The sequence below is a fragment of the Hylobates moloch genome, unplaced genomic scaffold (assembly GCF_009828535.3).
Source record: "Hylobates moloch isolate HMO894 unplaced genomic scaffold, HMol_V3 SCAFFOLD_1, whole genome shotgun sequence".
Lineage (NCBI taxonomy): Eukaryota > Metazoa > Chordata > Mammalia > Primates > Hylobatidae > Hylobates > Hylobates moloch.
Genome location: NW_026652276.1, coordinates 102,041,357 through 102,063,795, shown reverse-complemented (window position 1 = coordinate 102,063,795; position 22,439 = coordinate 102,041,357). Strand labels below are relative to the sequence as shown.

At 51.9% G+C, this 22,439-nt stretch overlaps 1 protein-coding gene across 3 annotated transcripts in view; it reads left to right on the top strand.

Annotated features, from left to right (window-relative positions):
- LOC116811211 (NADPH--cytochrome P450 reductase) overlaps nucleotides 1-22,439 on the top strand; it is a 73,115-nt gene that overhangs the window by 33,135 nt on the left and 17,541 nt on the right. For all 3 annotated transcript variants that reach the window (XM_032756280.2, XM_058443863.1, XM_058443871.1), the window contains exons 2-3: nucleotides 3,331-3,522; nucleotides 21,996-22,044. In XM_032756280.2, coding sequence (XP_032612171.1) covers nucleotides 3,335-3,522; nucleotides 21,996-22,044 — 237 coding nt within the window. In that variant the 5' untranslated portion in view covers nucleotides 3,331-3,334. The remainder of the gene's footprint in view (nucleotides 1-3,330; nucleotides 3,523-21,995; nucleotides 22,045-22,439) is intronic.

Here is a 22,439-nt window from a genome sequence, read left to right as displayed (position 1 = left end):
GATCAGGGAGGGGACATGACCTGACTTATTATTTTTTTTTTTGGGACGGAATCTTGCTCTGTCGCATAGGCTGGAGTGCAGTGGCACAATCTTGGCTCACTGCAAGCTCCACCTTCCGGGTTCACACCGTTCTCCCACCTCAGCCTCCCTCCTCCTGTAGCTGGGACTACAGGCACCTGCCACTACGCCCGGCTAGTAGAGACGGGGTTTCACTGTGTTAGCCAGGATGGTCTCGATCTCCTGACCTCGTGATCCACCCGCCTCGGCCTCCCAAAGTGCTGGGATTACAGGCATGGGCCACCGTGCCCGGACGACCTGACTTACTTTTTAAAGCATCCCCCTGTCTGCTGTGTGGGGAATGGCCCGTCTGTCAGGATTCTCTTGCGGTGATTACGTAGGTGCAGATGTACCACTAACCTCACTCCCAGCATCGTCGATTTATTAATAGAAACTGCCACGAGTTATGCAATCAGCTTGAGTCTGTGTTGAGAAGGACTTCGCATCATGGGCATTAGATCTCTTCTGGAAAATGAGGGGACCGGTCACTTGGGGAGTTAGAAGGGAGGAGGGTGAGGGACAGGGAGCTGGAGTTTCTTGGCTGCTGCCTTGTGATGGATAACAGCTAGGGGAGCTCCTGTGTCACCATGGCACTCCCGACTGGTTCCAGTGGGGCCCTGAGTGTCTGCTGCCTCATGACTCTGTGGGACAAGTCCTTCCAGAATCTGTCAGAGCAGATCCTAAATGCCTCTCTGTCTGGTTCTATGAAAATGTGACAGGTGGCTTATAAGCTTGACAGAGATCCTGATATGACTAGCATTAAGTAAATATTAAATGTGTTTATAAGATTAAATATAAATAGTTTTCTCTGGGGACAACAGAATTCACCTTGTCCTTTAATGTCATATCAAAAAAGCTGGCCAGGTGCGGTGGCTCACGCCTGTCATCCCAGCACTTTGGGAGGCTGAGGCAGGCGGATCACGAGGTCAGGAGTTTGAGACCAGCCTGACCAACATGGTGAAACTGCATCTCTACTAAAAATACAAAAAATTAGACGGGTGTGGTGGCACATGCCTGTAATCCCAGCTGCTCAGGAGGCTGAGGCAGGAGAATTGCTTGAACCCAGGAGGCGGAGGTTGCAGTGAACCGAGATCGTGCCACTGCACTCCAGCCTAGGTGACAGAGTGAGGCTGTGTCCCCCCAGAAAAAAAAAAGTCATATCAAAAAAGCCAAATTGAGGCCAGGCACAGTGGCTCACGCCTGTAATCCCAGAGCTTTGGGAGGCCGAAGCAGGCAGATCACCTGAGGTCAGGAGTTCGAGACCAGCCTGGCTGACATGGTGAAACCCTGTCTCTACTAAAAATACAAAATTAGCCAGGTGTGGTGGCGGGCACGTGTAGTCCCAGGTACCCTGGAGGCTGAGGCAAGAGAATCGCTTGAACCCAGGAGGCGAAGGTTGCAGTGAGTCGAGATGGTGCCATTGCACTCTAGCCAGGGCGACAGAGAGAGACTCTTATCTCAAAAAAATAAAAAAGAAGAAAGCTAAATTGAGATGAACTCAAGCCATTGGAAAAGTATCTCAGATTAGTGAGAAAGCAAAGACCCAAGCTTGTGGGCCTGTTCTGAATGGTCTGTTCCCAGCAGGTTGTGTAGCGGTAGACCGATGCCCACACCCCTCGGATGCCCTGGCTTCCCAGACCAGCCCCGTGGTTTCCTGGTGCCAGTGACAGCCATCAGCAGTCAGCTAGAACATAGTCTCTCATTGCCTAATTGCTGACACATGACTAAGGCTTTCCTGATTGAGTCTGGGTGCTCTGGTTGTGGTGAAAAACCCAGTCGGTCATATCCATGATTGCAAAATGGAATAGTGTGAATTTCAGGGCTGAGCCCAGCCTCCTTGGTAAGCAGCAGAAGCTGCTGTTTCAGGGACTCTCACTTGGACCTTTGTTGACTCATGTCACGTCTGCCTACCAGGTGTCCTTAGTGGACCAGTTGAGCATCTTTCAAGGGAACTAGGCTGGTGACATGGGGGTTCCCCAAGACTGCCTCTGATTCAGTGATTCACCAGGACTCACAGAACTCAGAAAAGCTTTTTGCTTACAATGACAGTTTATTACAGCAAAATGATGGAAACTAATACCAGCAAAGGTCAAAGACACACAGGGCGGAGTCCAGGAGAGGCCAGATGTGAGTGTCCAGGTGGTTACACACGAGTTTCCATCATTGCTAGTCACACTTAATTCTCCCAGCAACGATGTGTGAGAGCGTATATGAAGAACTGACATCCAGGGAAGGTCACCCAAGCCAAGGTGTCCGGGGTTTTTATGGGTGGGTCAGTTGTGTAGGCATGGAGCGTCTGGGTCTCAAGGCTTACCTACTCCATCTCTAGTACCCACAGATGTCAGACTGATACAGTGCGATTCAAAACCCCAGGCACAGGGGCTCACGCCTATAATCCCAGTGCTTTGGGAGGCCAAGCCAGGAGAACCACGTGAGTCCAGGAGTCTGAGACCAGCCTGGGCAACATAGCGAGGCCCTGTCAATAGAAAAAAATTTAAAAATTAGTGCAGTGGCACACCCCAGTAATCATAGAAGTTCTACTTGGAAGGCTGAGAGGATCACTTGAGCCCAGGAGTTTGAGGCTACAGTGAGCCGTGGTCGCACCACGGCACTCAGCCTGGGTGACAGAGCCAGACTTTGTCTCTTAAAAAAAAAAAACAAACAAAAAAAGACGCCCAGGCATAGGAAAGCAGGCATTCACCATAAATCTCATTGTTAACAGGAACTACCTTCATAGCCCAAGGTCTTAGGAATACAGAGACACTCTTGCTAGGCAGGATAGTCCAAGGCTTGTGAATATCAGGAGCCACTCAAGGGCCAGGCCTGGAGACTTGGAACATGCAGGGTTTAGGGCAACCCCCGCCAGTCACACAGTTGGGGAAAGGGTTTGCTGCAAAGTGGTCCCCTCTCGCGTGGACTCCCTCCTGCCCCCGGTGCAGTGTCCTTATGGGATTGGAGGATGTTCCAGCGCACTGAAAGTCAGTGGCTGTCATTCTCTCTGTCTGCCAGTCCCAGCTGCTGCCTTAGCTTGCACCCCAGGACCACCCTGGGCTGGTACTGACACCACTGGGGGCCGTCTGTTATGTCAGCCCCAGTCCAAGGCTGTGGCTGTATTGGCAGGAACCTGGCTGAGTGAGCCCCTTCTACCCAGTGCAGTGACCATTTCCTGCAGCCCCAGGGGCATGAGGCCCAGCATTGAGGTGGGCACCCCAGCCAGCCCCAGGGGCACCCTGCTACCCTCTGCTGACGTCTGCTGTTTCTGTCTCCTAACAGTTTCATGATCAACATGGGGGACTCCCACGTGGACACCAGCTCCACCGTGTCCGAGGCGGTGGCCGAAGAAGTATCTCTTTTCAGCATGACGGACATGATTCTGTTTTCACTCATCGTAGGTCTCCTAACCTACTGGTTCCTCTTTAGAAAGAAAAAAGAAGAAGTCCCCGAGTTCACCAAAATTCAGACATCGTAAGTGCCGCCTCTCAGCCTCCTCTCTCTGTCCCTCTTCTGTCACCACTCCGAGCAGTGTCCTGCACGCGGGCCTCAGGCTGAAGGAAGCAAGGCTCCTTCTAGCATTTTGGGGCGACTCTTGGGTTATGCCTTCTTGCTAGATTGTGCTTGAGCTCTCCCTTAATCGTCTCTTATGTGGGGTTTATAAGGCCCTTTTCTATCTGCTGTTTATATGACCTTCACAGGAAGCATTGCGAAAATGACACCAGTTTACAGATTGAGAACCGGGGGCTCAAGGATGTTAACGGGCCTGCCAGGGTCATTAGCCAGCAGTAGCAGCGCTAGAGCTGGAACCCTTTTTTCCCTTTATTTATTTATTTATTTGGAGACGTGGTCTCACTGTATTGCCCAGGCTGGAGTGCAATGGCGGTGGCATGATCAAGGTTCACTACAATCTCCACCTCCCAGGCTTAGGCAATCTTCCCACCTCACCCTCCCGAGTAGCTGGGACTAAAGGTGTGCACCACTATGCCCAGCTAATTTTATTATTATTATTATTATTTTTGAGGCAGAATCTTGTTCTTTCATCCAGTCTGGAGTACAGTGGTGCTCGGCTCACTGCAACCTCTGCCTCCCAGGCTCAAGCAATTCTTCTGCCTCAGCCTCCTGAGTAGCTGGGATTACAGGTACCCGCCACCAAGCCTGGCTATTTTTTGTATTTTTAGTAGAGACGGGGTTTCACCATGTTGGCCAGGCTGGTCTCGAACTCCTGACCTCAAGTGATCCGCCCACCTCGGCCTCCCAAAGTGCTGGGATTACAGGCATGAGCCGTTGCGCCCAGTCAATTTTTGTATTTTTTTATAGAGACAGGGATTTGCCATGTTGCCCGGGCTGGTCTCGAACTCTTGGACTCAAGCGATCCGCACACCTTGGTCTCCCAAAATGTCAGGATTACAGGCATGAGCCACTGTACCTAGCCTAGAATTGGCATTTTAAAGTCTTTTTAAGGCTGTAGCCACCTGGAAGGCTGTGTGCTAATGAGCACAAAATCTTTGGACAGGCCTTATTTTGTTGCTCTTTTAAACTTTTCGTGAAGCGTCCTTTTAAGAATAAGTGAAAAAGATGGATTAGTTAAAAGAAAAACGTTAAGGAAATAATAGTACAGATGGTATGTAGATAGGAAAAAATGATACCGAAGGTCTGTCTAAGTGACTGCATCCCTGTCTCTCCAAGATTGATTTCCATAAGCCACACGGAAAAGTCATTCTCCAGACTTTAGGGTCCTGCAGCCAGAATCACTTCCTGCGCATACGCTTGGCTGTGTTTAACACCAGTCTCAGACTCCAGGGGCCCACAGCTAGGTTTGAGTGGGGACCTGCCAGGTCAGGTCTGGGCCGAGGGAACTCCAGGGGCACAGGCCTGCTGCCTTCAGGGACTCCCTGGATTTGGCAAGGGGCAGGTCTCAGGGGCAGGTTTGGGAGCCATTCTCAGACCAGAACCCCTTTCATTCTGTCTGCAGGGGACCCAGTCCCAGCTGCAGCCTTAGCTTGCACCCCAGGGCCACCCTGGGCTGGTGCTGACACCAGTGGGGGCCATCTTTCATGTCAGCTCCAGTCCAAGGCTGTGGCTGTCTTGGCAGGAACAAGCCACACGGAAAAGTCATTCCCCAAGGCTGGGCATGGTGAAGCATGTGGCTCACATCAAATCCCGATTCCCTATTCCAATCTGGGTATCAGCCTTCCCCGCCAGAACACTTAGAGACTTCACACAGTAAAGCGGATATTGACACAACACAATTTTTATACCATGGACAGGGAATTAGTTTTACAACTGGGTTCAGGGCCAGGCACAGTGGCTCACGTCTGTAATTCCAGCACTTTGGGAGGCCGAGGCGGGAAAAATCACTTGAGGTCAGGAGTTCGAGACCAGCCTGGCCAACATGGCGAAACCCCGTCTCTACCGAAAATACGAAAACTAGCTGGGCGTGGTGGTGCATGCCTGTAATTTCAGCTACTAGGGAAGCTGAGGCAGAAGAATCGCTTGAACCCAGGAGGCAGAGGTTGCAGTGAGCCAAGAATGCGCCACTGCATTCCAGCCTGGGAGACAGAGTCCGTCTCAAAGCAAAACAAAACAAAACAAAACAAAACTGGGTTCAATCTTATCTCCATCATTGACTCACTGAGCAAACATTTCCTAGGGCCCTACCTACAGTGTCCCAGACACTATGCTAAGGTGTGTGGCCGCAGTCATGAAGAAAATAGGTGAATGCTGTCTTCATCAAGACAGTGGTGGGTGAACCCTGGGCGAGACCTTAACCTCATTCTGCCTCAGTTTCCTCATCTGCTAAATGGAGGCAGTATTCCCAATCTTGTGGGGCTTTTGTCTTAAATGAGGAAGAGTTTATAAACTCACCTAGCACTGTCCCTGAGGGATAGTGTTTGCGTTGGTCGTATTTTATGCCAGGCATTATGACGGGCACGATCAGGACCACAGAGCTGGCATTTACGTTAAGCTGGAAAATGAGGGTGTTGCAACATACTTTTTTTTTTGAGACAGACTTTCGCTCTTGTCACCCAGGCTGGAGTGCAGTGGCGCAATCTTGGCTCACTGCGACCTCCGCCTCCCGGGTTCAGGCGATTCTCGTGCCTCAGTCTCCCGAGTACCTGGGACTACAGATGTGCACCACCACGCCCGGCTAATTTTTGTATTTTTAATAGAGATGGGGTTTCACCATGTTGGCCAGGCTGGTCTCAAACTCCCAACCTCAGGTGAGCCGCCTGCCTCTGCCTCCCAAAGTGCTGGGATTATAGGCGTGAGCCACTGCACCCGGCCATAACGTACTGTTTAGAAATGCTCTGTGAACTGCTTTAACCTACACTGTCTAATCAGGGCCTCCTTGCAACACTGTGGTGCGTTAGGCAGCATAGGTTGCCTCATTTCTGCTCTCAGAGAGGTTATGGGATGTGCCCAGGGCACAGGCTGGAGAGACAGGCTCCGCCAGCTCTAAGAGAGAAGGAATTGGTGCGGGGATCAGACCTTGTCCTGCAGGAGGGGTGTTGGGCAGGTTCTTAAAGGTAGAGCCACACCCTGAGGCTGAGAGGACTTTAGAGCAGAGGGCCCGAGATAGGAAGGGCAGATTAGCTGGAATCCAGCCCATCGTGTCTAGGGCTGGTACATGGTGCACGCCTGGTGTGGAATAGTACTTTTGATAAAAAGCATAGTATTCAAGATAAAGAGACCAGGGCCCAGGACCCAGCTCCTGAACTGGCCCTCGTTCTCTCATCTGTAAAATGGAAGTTCCTCCCCCGGCCCTGAGTGAGGACGTGGGTTGGCCCTGGAGCCTGCGGAGCTGCCACCAACGGAGGCAACATTCCTCTCATAGCTCATCTGTTCTCGCCGTCACCTCCCTGGCCGTACAAGATGAACTTGAAATAAAACCTGTAGACTGTGGGAGCTGTGGGGTCCCAAAGCACTTGTATTTTTTTGTTGATTCTCACTGTTCCTCTTTGCCAGGATGCTGAAACTCTGTTCCCTCCACCTAATCATGATCTTCTAACCTTATGTGTATGGAGGTCGGCAGTTTCCAGAGTCTTCTCTTCCCTCATTAAATCACGTTGGATACCTGCTGTGGCCAGGGCTTTTACCTGTACACTGTACAAGACAAATATTTCTAGTACCATGGCTACATTCTGGACCCTGAAGTTGGGTGACTAAGGTTGAGTATTGACTCTCCCACATTAGCCATCTGACATTAGCCAGGTGACCTGATCTTTCCGAGTCTGTGTCCCCAACTGTAAGCTGGAGGTAGTAATAGTACTCACCTCATAAGGCTGTGAAAACTGAGTTAACCCATCATAGAGCTCTTTGCTCAGTTCTTGGTGCATAGTAGGCTCCCAGATGGTATGGATTGTTACTATTTATTTATTTATTTTGAGGCAGGGTCTCACTCTGTCGTGCAGGCTGGAATACACTGGCACGATCTCGGCTCACTGCAACCTCCGCCTCCCAGGCTCAAGAGATCCTCCCACTTTGGCCTCCCAAGTAGCTGGGACTACAGGCGCACACCACCACGCTTGGCTAATTTTTGTATTTTTTGACAAATGGACATCTGACAATGTTGCCCAGGCTGGTCTGAAACTCCTGGGCTCAAATGATCTGCCTGCCTTGGCCCCCCAAAGTGCTGAGATTACAGGCCTGAGCCACCGTGCCTGGCATGTGTTACTATTTTTATCCTTTTTATTAGTATCATCTCCAATCTTACAAGAGCCCTTCCATGAAGACACGAGCAGCCCATTTTGCGGATGAAGAAACCGAGGTGCCAGGGATTGCGGAGTTTGCCCAAGGCCACCTAACTTCTAAATAGCAGCAGAGTTGGCTTTTGAATGAAGTCTGCAAGCTCCACAAGCCATGTTTTCTCTACTTTGCCATGCTGCTCCTAATTTAGTGTTAATAGGCCTCCTAAGATAGTGTTAGTCTCCTAAGATGGTGTTAATAGGCCTGGCATGCTGGCTCACGCCTGTAATCCCAGTGCTTTGGGAGGCTGAGGCACAAAGATTGCTTGAGCCAGGAGTTCAAGACCAGCCTGAGCAACATAGGGAGACCCCATCTCTACAATAAAAAAGGATGGTGTTAATTTGTTAATTTACCTACAAGGAGAGTATTCCTTATCTGAAGTGCTTGGGGCCAGAAGTGTTTCAGATTTTGGACTTTGGAATGTTTGCATTCTACTCACCAGCTGAGCATTTCTCATCGGAAAATCTGAAATGCTCCAATGATTCTTCCCTTTGAGGATCATGTTGATGCTCAGAAAGTTTCAGATTTCAGACTTTTAGATTAGGGACATTCAGCCTGTAGATGTTATTTTACAAAGCAGGAAGTTGGGTGTAGTGGTTCACACTTGTGATCCCAGCTCTTTGGGAGGCCAAGGCAGGAGGATTGCTTAAGCCCAGGAGTTCGAGACCAGCCTGGGCAACGTAGCAAGACCCTGTCTCTATAAAAAATATGAGAAAACTGAGGCTCAGAAAGGTCACCTAGCTGATACAACCAGGCCTCAAGCCTAGACCTCCTATTCTAAATCCCACATCAGTGTCCCTGGCTACCGGTATTTCAGTGAGCACAGGTGATTTCTGTTATAGCCACAGAGCAGTAGGGAGTAATAGGGCTTAGTGTGGGGAAGGTATGTGGCCCAGGACTATATCAGGAAATCTCACCATGACTTCTGGTGGCTTCTAGAATTGGCATTTATTTATTTTGTTTTAGAGACAGGGTCTCGCCCTGTCACCCAGGCTGGAGTGCAGTGGCGCGATACCAGTTCACTGCAACCTCTGCCTCCGGGGCTCAAGCGATTCTCTTGCTTCAGCCTCCCAAGTTGCTGGGATTACAGGCGCCCACCGTGATGCCCGGCTAATTTTTGTATTTTTAGGAAGGATGGAGTTTCACCACGTTGGCCAGGCTGGTCTTAAACTCCTGACCCCAAGTGATCCGTCCGCCTGGGCCTCACAAAGTACTGGGATTACAGGTGTGAGCCACTGTACTGGGCCAAACACATTAAAAAAAAAAAAACCCAGTGGGATTTTTGTTGGAATTGGATTGAATCTGTATATTAATATGGGAAGAGTTGACATCCTACAATATTGAGCTTTCTATTCCATGAACATTGTTTTATCCTTCCCGGGGAGGTCTTTTGGACTGTTTGTAATAGCAATTAACGACTTGTTAGAGAGGAGTAGTAATGAGCAACAAGTTCTTTTTCATAATAATAGTAGCAGTAATGATGATAAATGGCTCTTCCTGCCAGGTGTGGTGGTTCACGCCTGGAATCCCACACTTCAGGAGGCCAAGGCAGGTGGATTGCTTTGAGCCCAGGAGTTCAAGATCAGCCTGGCAACATGATGAAACCCTGTCTCTATGGAAAAAATACAAAAATTAGCCAGGCATGGTAGCGTACGCCTGTATTCCCAGCTACTCAGGAGGCTGAGGTGGGAGGATCACCTGAGCCTGGGATGCCAAGGCTGCCGAGCGCCGAGATCACACCACTGCACTCCAGCCTGGGCGACAGAGCAAGACCCCGTCTCAAAATCATCATCATCATCATCATCATCATCATGACTCTTTCATGTCCACTCGCACTCACTCAGGTTGCACCTCTGAACAGAGCATTTCACATCGGGGCAGCTCGTGCCCTAAGGGAGCCCCAGGGAATGCTCAGCCTCTTGAGTAGCTGGGGTGACAGGCACATGCCACCGTGCCTGGCTTATTTATTTATTTTTTTTAAAGACATGGTCTCTCTGTCTTGCCCAGGCTGGGTCTTAACCTCCTGGCCTCAAGCAGTCTCCCTGCCTCAGCGTCGCTAAGTTCTGAGATCACTCACTGTGTAGGATCCAAAGTCCCACAGGATCCAGGGCTCTTGTGGGCTCTCTCTCCTGTGGGCCTGGCAGCTTTGCTCACCCTTGTGGAACAACACCGCATGGCGTGCCCTCTTGATGATGGAATTTGTATTTTTGCCTCCCATGGTGCAGAGAGTGTCCCATTTCCGTCTGGGTCCCTACCTTAGTGTGGGGCCGCCTGTTGGAGGGAAGCTCCTCAGAGAATGGCCGTTGAATTAAACAAGGCTAAATCTGTATGTGTGGCTGCCTCTAGGGAAACCCATGGCCTCCAGGCTGGGTTTGGCTTACACAGTATTTTTTTTTTTTATATTTTAATTAGAACGTTAAAAAGTGGCAGTATCAGGCCCGGCGTGGTGGCTCACACCTGTAATCCCAGCACTTTGGGAGGCCGAGGCAGGTGGATCACATGAGGCCAGGAGTTCGAGACCAGCCTGGCCAACATGGCAAAACCCTGTCTCTACAAAAAGTACAAAAATTAGCTGGGCAACGTGGCACGTGCCTGTAATCCCAGCTACTCGGGAGACCGAGGCAGGAGAATCACTTGAATCCAGGAGGTGGAAGTTGCAGTGAGCTAAGATCACGCTACTGCACTCCAGCCTGGGCGACAGAGTGAGACCAAAAAAAAAAAAAGGCAGTATCAAATAAAAACTTAGACTTATAGCTTCTTTAAAAAAAAAAAAAATCAGAGGATCTGGTCATACCGGACCCGCGATGATGCCCACCAGCTGTGGGGCAGCTGAGCAGCAGCCCCATTCTGCACGAGGCCTGTGCGCTGCGTTCACTCTGACCCTCCAGCCAGCTCAGGCTGCTGTGCTCATGTTGCCTCTACTGGCCCTGAGAAGCTCTGCAGTGCCCCCTGCACCTCTGCTTTGCTCCTGGAACGCTAGAGTGCTTTAAAGCAAAATAAAGCTTCTTATGGAACATTTCAAACACCAGAGTGTAGGGCACAGGAGAGTGGACCCCATATGCCTCCAGCCTCCAGTTTTCATAACTACTCACTCCTTGCCAATCTTGTTTCTTTCCGCTGTCCCCCACCACCGCACCAGCCCTGGATTATTTTAATGCAATCCCCAGATGTCGTATTTCATTAGGAAATATTTCAGTCCTCTAAAATTCAAGGACTCGCCAGGCATGGCGGCTCACGCCTGTAATCCCAGCACTTCGGGAGGCCGAGGCAGGAGAATCACTTGAAGCCAAGTGTTCGAGATCAGCCTGGACAGCATAGCAAGACCCCGTCTCTACAAAAAACACAAACATTAGCCAAGTGTGGTGGCACATGCCTGTGGTCCCAGTTACTCAGAAGGCTGAGGCGGGAGGGTCGCTTGAGCCCAGGAGGTTGAGGTTGCAGTGAGCCATGGTTGTGCCACTGCACTCCAATCTGGGTGACAGAGCGAGACCCTGTCTCAAAAAAAAAAAAAAAAAAAGTACAAGGATTCTCCTTTCTGAACATAGCACAATGCCATCTTCACACCTTGAAAGTCAACAGTAATTCTTCAGCATCATTAGATACCCAGACAACATTTATTCATAGTTCCCTGATTGACTGATAAATGTTTGATTTTGTTTAACAGTTTTTGTTTGTTTAATTCAGGATCTAAACAAGACCTATACACTGCAGTTGATTAATAAATCTTTCTTTTGGGAGAGATCAGGTATATTAAGGTATAATTTGCATACAGTAAAATGCCCCCCTCCTTTTTTTTTGAGACAGGGTCTTGCTCTGTCACCCAGGCTGGAGTGTAGAGGCGTGATCAGGGCTCACTACAGCCTCTACCTCCCAGGCTTAAGGGGATCATCCCATCTCAGCCCCCTGAGTAGCTGAGGCTACAGGCATGTGCCACCACACTCGGCTAATTTTTATTTTTAATTTTAGAGACAAAGTCTCACTATGTTGCCCAGGCTGGTCTTGAACGTCTGAGTTCAAGTGATCCTCTTGCCTCAGCCTCCCAAAGTGCTAGGATTAGGATTACAGGCATGAGCCACTGTGCTGGGCCAAAGTTTTCCTCTTTAAGTGCACCATTTCATGAGTCTTGACAGATGTATGCCATTCTATAATCAGTATCACAATCGAAATCTAGAACATTTCATCACTCCAAAACACTCCTGTCCTACCTCTTTGCATTCATTCTCCTACATCGGGTAATCAGCCTCTGGCAACTGCCAATCTTATTTCTAGCCCTGTAGTTTAACATTTTCCAAAGCGTCACGTAAATGGAATGATAGCACCACGGGCTGCCGTGCCAGCAGTTTTTCCTTAGCGACACGTCAGATCCCTTTCCGTTCCTAAGCTTCCCTTCCATCCCGTTTCTTCCTTGAAACATCATTTGTATCATAGTTTCCCACAGTCTGGATTTTCCTGATTACGTCCCCCTGGAGATTGCTTTTGAAAAGCCACAAAAGATCTCATTTTCCTGAGTGACCTTCCTTTTGGGGCCTGCCCTTGACAGAAAGCCCGGGAGGCCGGGGGTCAGCGCTGCCAGCATCACGTGTCTGTTTTTTATCTCCTGAGTGCCAACAGGTGGGAAGTGGATCTGGGGGTCTTGCCACATCCAGTTCAGGGTCACTTTCTCTGTAGTGAGGTCCTTGGCTCCACTGAGCATGAAAAGAGAAACACAAATGAGACTGACAAAGAGGAAAGCATTAGGGGAAGCCTGTGGCCACGAGAGTAGATGGTGCAGGGAGCCCACTGCCTCCCGCTGCTGTGGGAACGGCCAGGACATGGGCCAGGGTGTTTCTGCCACTTCTGCAAGCACGGCTCTGGGTTTTCTGCTGCCACCTGACCTCCAAAGGGACCTCGCCTCCTCTCCTTCCTTTCCTGGTCCCTGATGAGACGGGTGGTTTCTGTCACTCTGACAAGTGCTTGAAACTCCAGACATGGGCTGTCGGGAACTGCCGTGCAGAGCGCATGTTGTCTGACCTCCTGACTTCATTGGGCTCTGTCCGGGTGCAGGAGAGGGAGCTGTGGATGGCACAGTGGGACATGTGCTCTACCGGCCTGGAGGTGTTGGGAATGCAGAGGAGGGGTACCCCCCATTGGGGATGTGTCAGGGATGAGATGCCCCCACAGGAGCCTGGGAGGCTAAGTGTAGAGGCTGGGAGGTGAGGACACGCGGGGCTGCTCCGAGGGAGCCACATTCTGGTAGAGCCCAGGCACAGGTCACCAAGGGAGTCAGGGGTTGTGGGGGGGTCAGAGGTCATAAAAGGAGTTGGGGTCACCAAGGAAGTCAGGTCATGGAGGGAGTTGACACAGGAGAGCATCTTAGAGGGCCTCGGGACCTTCCAAGGGGTATGAATTTTTTTCCCCAGCTTTATTGAGGTATAAATGACAAAAATTATATATATTTATCAGAGCATCTACATTTTTCTCTCTCTTTTTTTTTTTTTTTTTTGAGATGGAGTCTCACTCTGTGGCCCAGGCTGGAGTGCAGTGGCACAATCTTGGCTTACTGCGACCTCTGCCTCCTGGGTCCAAGTGATTCTCCTGTCTCAGCTTCCTGAGTAGCTGGGATTACAGGTGCCTGCCACCACACCTGGCTAATTTTTGTATTTTGAGTAGAGATGGGATTTCACCATGTTGACCAGGCTGGTCTTGAACTCCTGACCTCAAGTGATCCACCCACCTCAGCCTCCCAAAGTGTTGGGATTACAGGCGTGAGCCACCACGCCCAGCCTAAGCATTTTTCTTTTTCTTTTTTTCTTTTTGAGACGAAGTCTCGCTCTTGTCCCCCAGACTGAAGTACAATGGCGCGATCTCAGCTCACTGCAACCTCCGCCTCCCGGGTTCAAGCAATTCTCCTGCTTCAGCCTCCTGAGTAGCTGGGATTATAGGCGCCTGCCACCACACCCGGCTAATTTTTGTATTTTTAGTAGAGACGGGGTTTTACCATATTGGCCAGGCTGATCTCGAACTCCTGACCTCAGGTGATCCGCCTGCCTCAGCCTCCCAAAGTGTTGGGATTATAGGCGTGAGCCACCGCACCCGGCCAGCATTTTTCTTTCTTTGTAAATTTTATTTTTCCCAGCTTTATTTTTATTTATTTTTTTTTTTTTTGAGACGGAGTCTCGCTCTGTCGCCCAGGCTGGAGTGCAGTGGCGCGATCTCGGCTCACTGCAAGCTCCACCTCCTGGGTTCACGCCATTCTCCTGCCTCAGCCTCTCCGAGTAGCTGGGACTACAGGCGCCCGCCACCACACCCGGCTACTTTTTTGTATTTTTAGTAGAGACGGGGTTTCACTGTGGTCTCGATCTCCTGACCTCGTGATCCGCCCGCCTCGGCCTCCCAAAGTGCTGGGATTACAAGCGTGAGCCACCGCACCCGGCCTTTTTCCCAGCTTTAAAATGACATAATTTACAAACAAAAATTTTATAGATATATTTAAAATTATGTAAGTTTAAAGTATACAGTGTGATGTTTTGATATACGTATCTTAGCTGGCATGGTGGCTTACACCTGTAATCCCAGCTACTTGGGAGGCTGAGGCGAGAGGATCGCTTGAAGCCAGGAGGTCAAGGCCAGCTTGGGCAACATAGCAAGACCTTGACTCTACAAAAACTTAAAAATAAATTTTAAAATTAGCTGGGCATGGTGGTGTGGACCTGTCATCTCAGCACTTTGGGAGGCTGAGGTGGGAGCATTGCCTGAGCCCAGGAGTTGGAGGCTGCAGTGAGCTATGGTCATGCCACTGCACTCCAGCCTGGGCAACGGAGCGAACCCCATCTCTAGAAAAACTAAAAAATCAATTAAAAAAATGATATATGTGGATGACGCTAACAGGGAGCTGGAGAAGCCTGTGTAGGAGGGCAGTGTCTGGAGAGCGGTGGCCCCATGAAGCCCATTTGGAGCTGGAGTGGAGGGACCTGACTTGGAAGCAGGAAGATGGGCCAGGAGGCTGCTGGCCTCAGCCTAGCAGAAATTGACCAGGGCTGCTCGTCACAGATGGAGAGCCGAGTGCAAATGCAGGTGTCAGTGGATCAGAGAAAGGGCTCCAAGCCAGGGCTTTTGAAAACATAATTCTGGGACCCTCATCACCCACCAGAGGTGATGTTCTTATCCCCATTTTACAAATGGCAGTGCTGATCCCAGGAGAGGGTGAGTGACCTGGTCAAGGCTGACGTTAGCACATGAGAGCTGGGATTCCAACGTGGGGCTTCCTGCACCACGCTTTTGCCCCCTCGGACCCCTGGCTGTTGTCATGGCCACCCCAGCCCACCCCTCCTTTCTATCCCCTTTGATTGCACACAATAGCAGAGCCACTTTGTGCCAAATCAGATCGTTTTACTGTCTGAGGGTATGGCCTTTTCTTTCTGTCACCGATGGGCTGAATAACCCTGAGTTTCTCTTCTCTGTCTCCGGAAAAGTAGCCCTAGTGCTGGCCACCCCCTGGCTCAGGGTCACTGCTGAGGTCGTCAGAAGAGCATCAAGCCTTTTGCGTGTGTGGAACAGCACAGCAGGCTTTCTGAGTTTCACAGACTTGCTCACGGAGTCCTGATGTGAACACGTGTTAGAGGACATGGTTGGGGGGAACGAGGGAGTGGCAGCCCACCAGAGCCTTAGAGCGTCCGGAGGACATGGCCCCAGGATCCTTGGGAAGGGCTGTGAGATGTGCTGCCTGAACGTGCCCAGGGCGCACTGGAGACAGGGTAAAGCCGGGGGAGGTGCACCTTGCTGGGGGAGCAGACAGGAACCCCGGGTGCTGGGCCTCTGGGCCCTGGAGCTTTCACAGGCCTGGAGTTGAATTACCGCTTCACCCACCCCCTCACTGCCCTGTCAAGATGGATAGAAACCCTTGCCCACTGCACAGGGTGGTGAGGATTAAACAAAATAAAATAGAAAGCTTCTTGAATGGTAGCCAGCATACAGTAGGCACTCAGTAAGAAGTCATTCCCTTCGCCTGTTTTGTCTCTGACCTGTGGCCACTCACCTGCTTTCACCTCCCCCTGCCTGTAGCCAGCTGTCTCCAGCAGCTGCCCTCCCCACGTGTTCATCAGAGTCCCTGTCCACAGAGACAGCTGCTGGCTTCTATCTAAGCTCCAGCAAACCACTTTCTGTTTTCACCAAAGGCTGGCGTTTCAAACCATTAGCCCCATGCCACAAGGCTCTGAAGGTCAAGAAATCTGGGTCCGCCTAGCAGAGCCCACTCTCCGTCCTGCCACGAGCAGGCTGCCCCCAACTCTGCTGCCATCGTGCCTCAGCCGCCACCCCTTCTCTCGCTGTGGGCACCCATGACCCTGGAGCCTGGAGAACTTGGCAGTAGACGCTAGGTTCTGAAAGGGAGCTGGTCCAAAGCAGCTTCCCCACATGTCGCTAAGGGCAGGGGACAGTCTCAGGAGAAATCGAGTCCACTGTGCAGAAAATCCAACCGGATTTGCAGTTTCCAGAAATGTTCCTCAGCGTCGCCTGGGACGGGAACAAAATGAACTGCACATCTTGGTTCATCTTGGTCCAAGTGACTCAGTGCGTTTCCTGCCCTCCCTCATCTTCCCCACGCGGTGGACTGCAGCTGACTTCTGATCCTGAACCCAGAAAGACTCCTGCTCCCAATTTAGGCGTGGCGAGCCTAATTGGAACCTTTCATGCTCCGTTCTGGAGCCACGTGGTCTGTGTGCTCCAGGCCTGGGACAGCTGCCACCTCTGTACGGCTGGAGCCTTGGGCTTTCTGGTTTTGTCTGTTTTTTCTTGAGACAGGGTCTCACTCTGTCAACCAGGTTGGAGTGCAGTGGCACAATCTTGGCTCACTGCAACCTTCACCTCAGCCTTCAGGCTCAAGTGATCCTCCTACCTCAGCCTCCCAAGTAGCTGGGACCACAGGCGCACACCTCTACACCCGGCTAATTTTTGTATTTTTGGTAGAGACAGGCCGCTTCACCATGTTGCCCAGGCTGGCCTCAAACTCCTGAGCTGTGGCGTCCACCTGCCTCGGCCTCCCAAAGTGCTGTACTGGTGTGAGCCACCTCACCCCGCCGAGCCTTGGGCTTTCGGATGGGCTGTTTGCACTTGGGAACCTCGGAAGGGTGCTCCCCAAGACAGAACATCGCCACTGCAAAAGGAGCCCGCCTTGCCAGGCATTTCCCCCACTGCCCTGATGGGAGGGGAAGGTGTGTCTTTCACAGCACACAGGATGCTCCCCACGGACACGGACCCAGTGTCTTAGGCTCTGTTTGCCCGCAGTTCTTTTGTGTGGGGGAAGACGGGGACCACATTTAATTTAATGTGATTGTGCGGCGCCCTGGCTGCAGGATCAGTGTGGCTTCCTTTATGGAGAGCAGCCCTGCCATAGCAACCTGCAGGCTGTCTTCTAGAGCCTAGAAGAGCTTTGTTCCGCAGACACGACTTCCTTTTTTTTTTTTTTTTTTTTTTTTTAAATGGGAAAAGGGGGAGAGCGTGGGGAGAAGGGCTCTGATATAAACAGTTACCAAGGAGACCCGAGTCGGGGTTGGAAAGGTTTTCTCCTTCCCTCGGTCCATACAGAGGGAGGAGGGGTGTGTGCCCGGTGCAGGGACTCATGGGAGGCTTCAGTCTGGAGTCCTGAGTCCTGCCTGCTGGGGCTCCAGATGTTGCAGAGTTCTCGGGCTCATGGGGGCAGATGCAGGCAGGAGCTCAGGGAGATTCCGAGACGACTTTGGGGTGTCCAGGAGCACTTTGAGGCCACGGGCCCAGGCAGCTTCCCCACCAGCACGGAACAGGGGATGCACAGGGCCGAACTTTCCATCCGCTGGCCCCTGCTGGTGTCCAGGAGAGAGCTGTGACCCTCCTTTTTCCTTAAGTCCTGGAGCTGAGAGTGAGAAGCCATGGGGTGCACGTACTCGTCTCCACCTGAGGAGCCCGCTCTGAGAAGGTCAGTTCCTGACACTGTCCCTGGCGGCAGACTGCCCTGATGCCCCTTGGCCAGGGGACGCCCGCACCCTCACTCGAGTGTGGGGGACTCCCTCTTGGCGGGGACATGCTGGAGGCCTGAAGATGTGGCTGCCTGGAGTTAACAGCAAGGTCAGCCATTCCCAGGGTTGTTGCCCCTATCTCTGGCGAGGGACTCAGCCAGGCCTAGGCACTGGTGGCCCCTGTGGTCCAGGACTTGCACGCTGCATTTCCCTGCTTCCAAAGGAAGGAATTTGGACTGGAGACCCGGAAGGCCTCATGCACCCTCTTCTCCGCCTATAAATAATCAGGTCCCCCATGCAAATCCAGGTCTGAAGTCCTCCGACGGAATGGAGCCCATTCAGAGCAGTCCAGCCTGGGCCCTCTTGGGCTAAGCCTGTGAACTTTGCTTCTTGCAGCCCCCAGCAGGGCCTTGGGTTGGGAAGGGAGTTCCTGGCACCCTCCCTGGCAGGATGGGTTTAACCAGCAGGAACTTAAAGGAATTGTTCTGTGTTGCGCCGGTGACCTAGAGGCACAGGTCCGCCTCCGTCTCCTTGGGTTCCCTTTTCCCCACGGACCAGTCACACTTCTTGGGTGAACCCTTGCCTTGGGGCAGAGCAGGCTGGCACACCTTGTCCACTCTGACGTTCCAGCCCAGAGGCTCCCCTCTCCACTTCCAGGGCCAGCCAGCCTGGCATTCTGCTTTGTCCAACTGCGTCAGGAGGTCACATGGAAGCCCTCCTCCCCACCCACTCGCTGGGCTTCCGGGGCTGGAGCCCAGCTTGGAAGTTGCCATCCCTTGGCAGCCCGCTTCCCGTGGGGCTGTCTCTCCAGGGGGCCATTTTCTATTCCTGAGAAGAGAGCCTAGCTCGTCCAAGAGGCCTTTCCTGGTTTCTTCAGCCATAAGCGTCTGCTCCCTTTGAAGCCCTGTGGCGTGAACCTGTCCTGTCCCGTCCGTCCCTGTGGCGTGAACCGTGCCATCCATCTATGTGGTCTTAGCACATGCCACCTTGTGCCATGGATGTCTTTGAAATCACAGGCTGACCGCCTTCCAGGGAATGCCCTTTTTTCTACTGGGTGTTAACCAAGTTCCCCAGTCAGGCACTGGGGAGGCTGCAATAACCAGATGCAGCACTTCAATAATAGTGTGGGCACGAGAGGGGCGGGGCCTGTGCAGTCCCATGCCTGTCTAGTGTCAGAGCCAGGATTTAAAGCCAGGTCCGCCCTGCCACGTGGCTCTTCCCATCTTGCTGGGATCCTCCTCGGAGCCTGTGTCCTCCCCTGGCTGGAGGATTGGGCCTGTGAAGTCACAGGTTGTCTCGTTCTAGTCTCATGCCCTCGGTGCCTGGCGCAGTGCCTCCCATGCCCCCACCCGGCTGGCGTGTGTTACCCACCAGGCACTCACGGGGCACCGGGGTTTGCCTCTTGTCCTTTTCTTCAGCAAATCTTCAGATCCACCTTGTTGGAGATGGAACTTCCCTGGAAGCATCTGTCCTTTGAATAGAGATAGGGGTTGGCTTTTCAGCTGATGCCAGATCAGACCTCAGAGGTGGCTAGGGAGTGAGAAGTGCTTTCAACAGCCTCTTAGTCCGCCCCTGCCAGCCTCGTGCCGGACAGAGAACTCAGGGCTGGCCACCCTAGGAGGAGACACCGCGTCCTGTGCCATGTGCCAGGCGTCGCACTCATGGCAGGGATACACAGACACCCTCCAAGGTTATTCAACCCAGGCTTCCGGTTAAGCCATGGGAATGTGCAGAGTAAAGTGCCTTGGCCGACCGCTGTGTGTGCCACAGCGAAGACGGCGACAGGTAGCGTTGCTGCGTGAGGGGCCGGGACGGCCTCTCGGAGAGGAAAGTTAAGTTCTGTGGTAAAGGATGAGTAGAAGGTGGGAAGGGGTCACAGGAAGGGCCTTGTAGGCCCAGGGAGCCGCGTGGAAATGTGAGTAGCTTAGTATAGCCCAGAGAGGTGGGAAATGGGGCCGGGCCACTGCGGGAGGGGTGTTCAGAATCCGCCACTTTTCCATTGTTTAAAATATCTGCTCTGCCAGGGTCTCCTTACTCAGGGTTTAGCTATTCTAATTATCCTTAATTGTTGGAGCCTTCAAAATCAGTCAGGCCCCACATGTACCAGTTCTATTTATTTATATCGATTGGTTGGTTGATTTACAGGGTCTCGCTCTGTCTCCCGGGCTGGAACCTGGGTGTTTGAAGCTGCAGTGAGCTATGATCGCACCGCACGGTCATATGATCGCACAGTGGTGAGATCATCGACTGCAGCTTCAAACACCCAGGTTCAAGCGATCCTCCCACCTCGGCCTCCTGAGTAGCTGGGACCACAGGCACAGACCACCACACCGGGCTAATTAAAAATTTTTTTAAATTTATTTTTAGAGAGAGAGTATTGCTATTTTACCCAGGCTGGTCTGAAACTGGCCTCAAGTGATCCTCCCACCTTGGTTTCCCAAAGTGCTGGCATTACAAGTGTCAGCCACTGAGCTAGGTTCTTGGATACTCTCTTTAAGAAAATGCCTCTTCTTGGAGGTTGCAGTGAGCCGAGATGGTGCCACTGCACTCCAGCCTGGGCGACAGAGTGAGACTCCATCTCAAAAAAAAAAGAAAAAGAAAATGCCTCTTCAAGTCTTTTGATAGTTTTTCTGATGGAGGATTTGTCTTTTTCCCGTTGATTTGTAGGGCTTTCTTACATTCTCAATCAAAGTCTTTTGCCCACATATAAGTACATTACAAATATCCTCTCCCACACTGCAGCTTGCCTTTCCTTCCTTTAATGGCGTTAGTTTAGTTTAGTTTAGTTTAGTTTTTGAGACAGATTCTCACTCTGTTGCCCAGGCTGGAGTACAGTGGCACGATCTCGACTCACTGCAACCTCTGCCTCCCTGGTTCAAGTGATTCTCCTGCCTCAGCCTCCCGAGTAGGTGGGATTACAGGTGTGCGTCACCAGACCCGGCTAATTTTTGTATTTTTAGTAGAGATGGGGTTTTGCCATGTTGGCCAGGCTGGGCTCAAACTCCTGACTCAAGTGATCCTCCCGCCTCGACCTCCCAAAGTGCTGGAATTACATGCATGAGCCACTATGCCCGATCAAAAATGTCATTTTAAATACAAAAATGTATTTTTGTCTTCAGGTTTATCACTTGATTCAGAATGGCCATATTTCAAATATCTGCCACCCAGAGGAAGGTGTTTCCCACCTTGCTGTATTCGGCCAGGGTTTTTCACCTCATTCAGCTCGAAAGTCCTGGGCAAGGGGCACTGGGCTTGTTCCTCTGGCCCTGCAGGCTTGGGGCAAGGGTCAGAAGGAAACAGAAGAATGGAAAACGGGGCGGGGTGAGGGGCAGGGCGGGGGCAGAAGGCCAGAAGTGGACAGTGGACAGAGGATTGTGTCACCCCAGCCTGATCCTGAGGCTGGTGGGCACCAGGCTGCCCTCTGGAGGGGACGGACCGAGGTCAGGGCTGTAGTCCCAGGAACGCAGAGAAGGGAAAAATGAAATGTGGCCCCAGTGCAGGGGAAGCGAAGGGGGTGTTTGAATCCCAGAGGAGCTGACCCTTGTGCAGGACCTTGAGGGCAGAGCGGGGCTCAGCCAGGTGAGGGGAGTGTGGCAGGAAGGCTCTGGGTAGAAGCGATGGCGTGCACAGGATTCTGAGGCCACCATGCAGGGAGGGGGTGTGAATCAGTGCATCAAGCATGGTTTGGAGGAGAGTGGCAGGTGACGCTGGAGACAGACTCTGAGGGGACTCGTGTGCCCAGATCCCGTGGGTCGTGGGAGCTGTTGAAGAGCGGAGTAGGGCAGTGGCAGATGTTTGAGGCAGGGGCTGGAGATGGAAGAGGTGAAGAGGTGGAAGGTGGAGGCGAGGTCAGGCCATGGGGACCTGGGCTGTGGGTGGGGAAGAAGAGGGAAGTAGAAACCTTGGCTCTTCCTTGAGGGAAACAAACCCATATGTATCTGGGTGCAGGGGAGGTCTTGGCTTTGCAAAGCACTGGTGTCGCAAGAGGCTTTACTGTAGGGGAAATGGGAAGGGTGAGCTGGTGCGGGAGGCCTGGGAGCCCTGGTGTTGGGACTAGAGGCCAGCTGCTGGCTTAGCCCCTGGGGAGTGGCACGGGACAAAGCTGGAATGTCCCCTCCCTGTGCTGCCACAGCATCCTGTGAAACCTGCATCCAAGGACACCCATGTCCCATGACACCCGTGTCCCATGACACCTGCCTCCCACGCTCATTGCACACCTTTGTCTTGCAGGACCTCCTCTGTCAGAGAGAGCAGCTTTGTGGAAAAGATGAAGAAAACGGTGAGTTTCCTGCATGTCTTTACTCTTCTCAGGAAGCCTCGGTCCCGGTGGGCATGTAAGCAAGTCTAGCAGACATTTGGCGTCACCGCACAGAGGATGTCCCGGGGGCCAGGAGAGGGAACGCAGCCCAGCTCGCTTCGGAGTCATTCTTGCCTAACCAAAGCCCTGAAGCAGCTCTGCTGTTGCCGGGACAGTTTGTTTCCTTGAATCTTTACTTTTTGAACAAACCAAAGTCTAAGAACAGACCCTCCCTTTTAACTCACGAAGCTTCTCCCGTCTGGCCCTGGCCTGTCCAGGAGCAGAGGTAAATCTCCCAGAGCTGCAGTCATGGCACCACTGCCGTTTTATCTCTACTTTGTTTTTGGTACTTTTTTTTTTTTTTTTTTTTTTTTTTT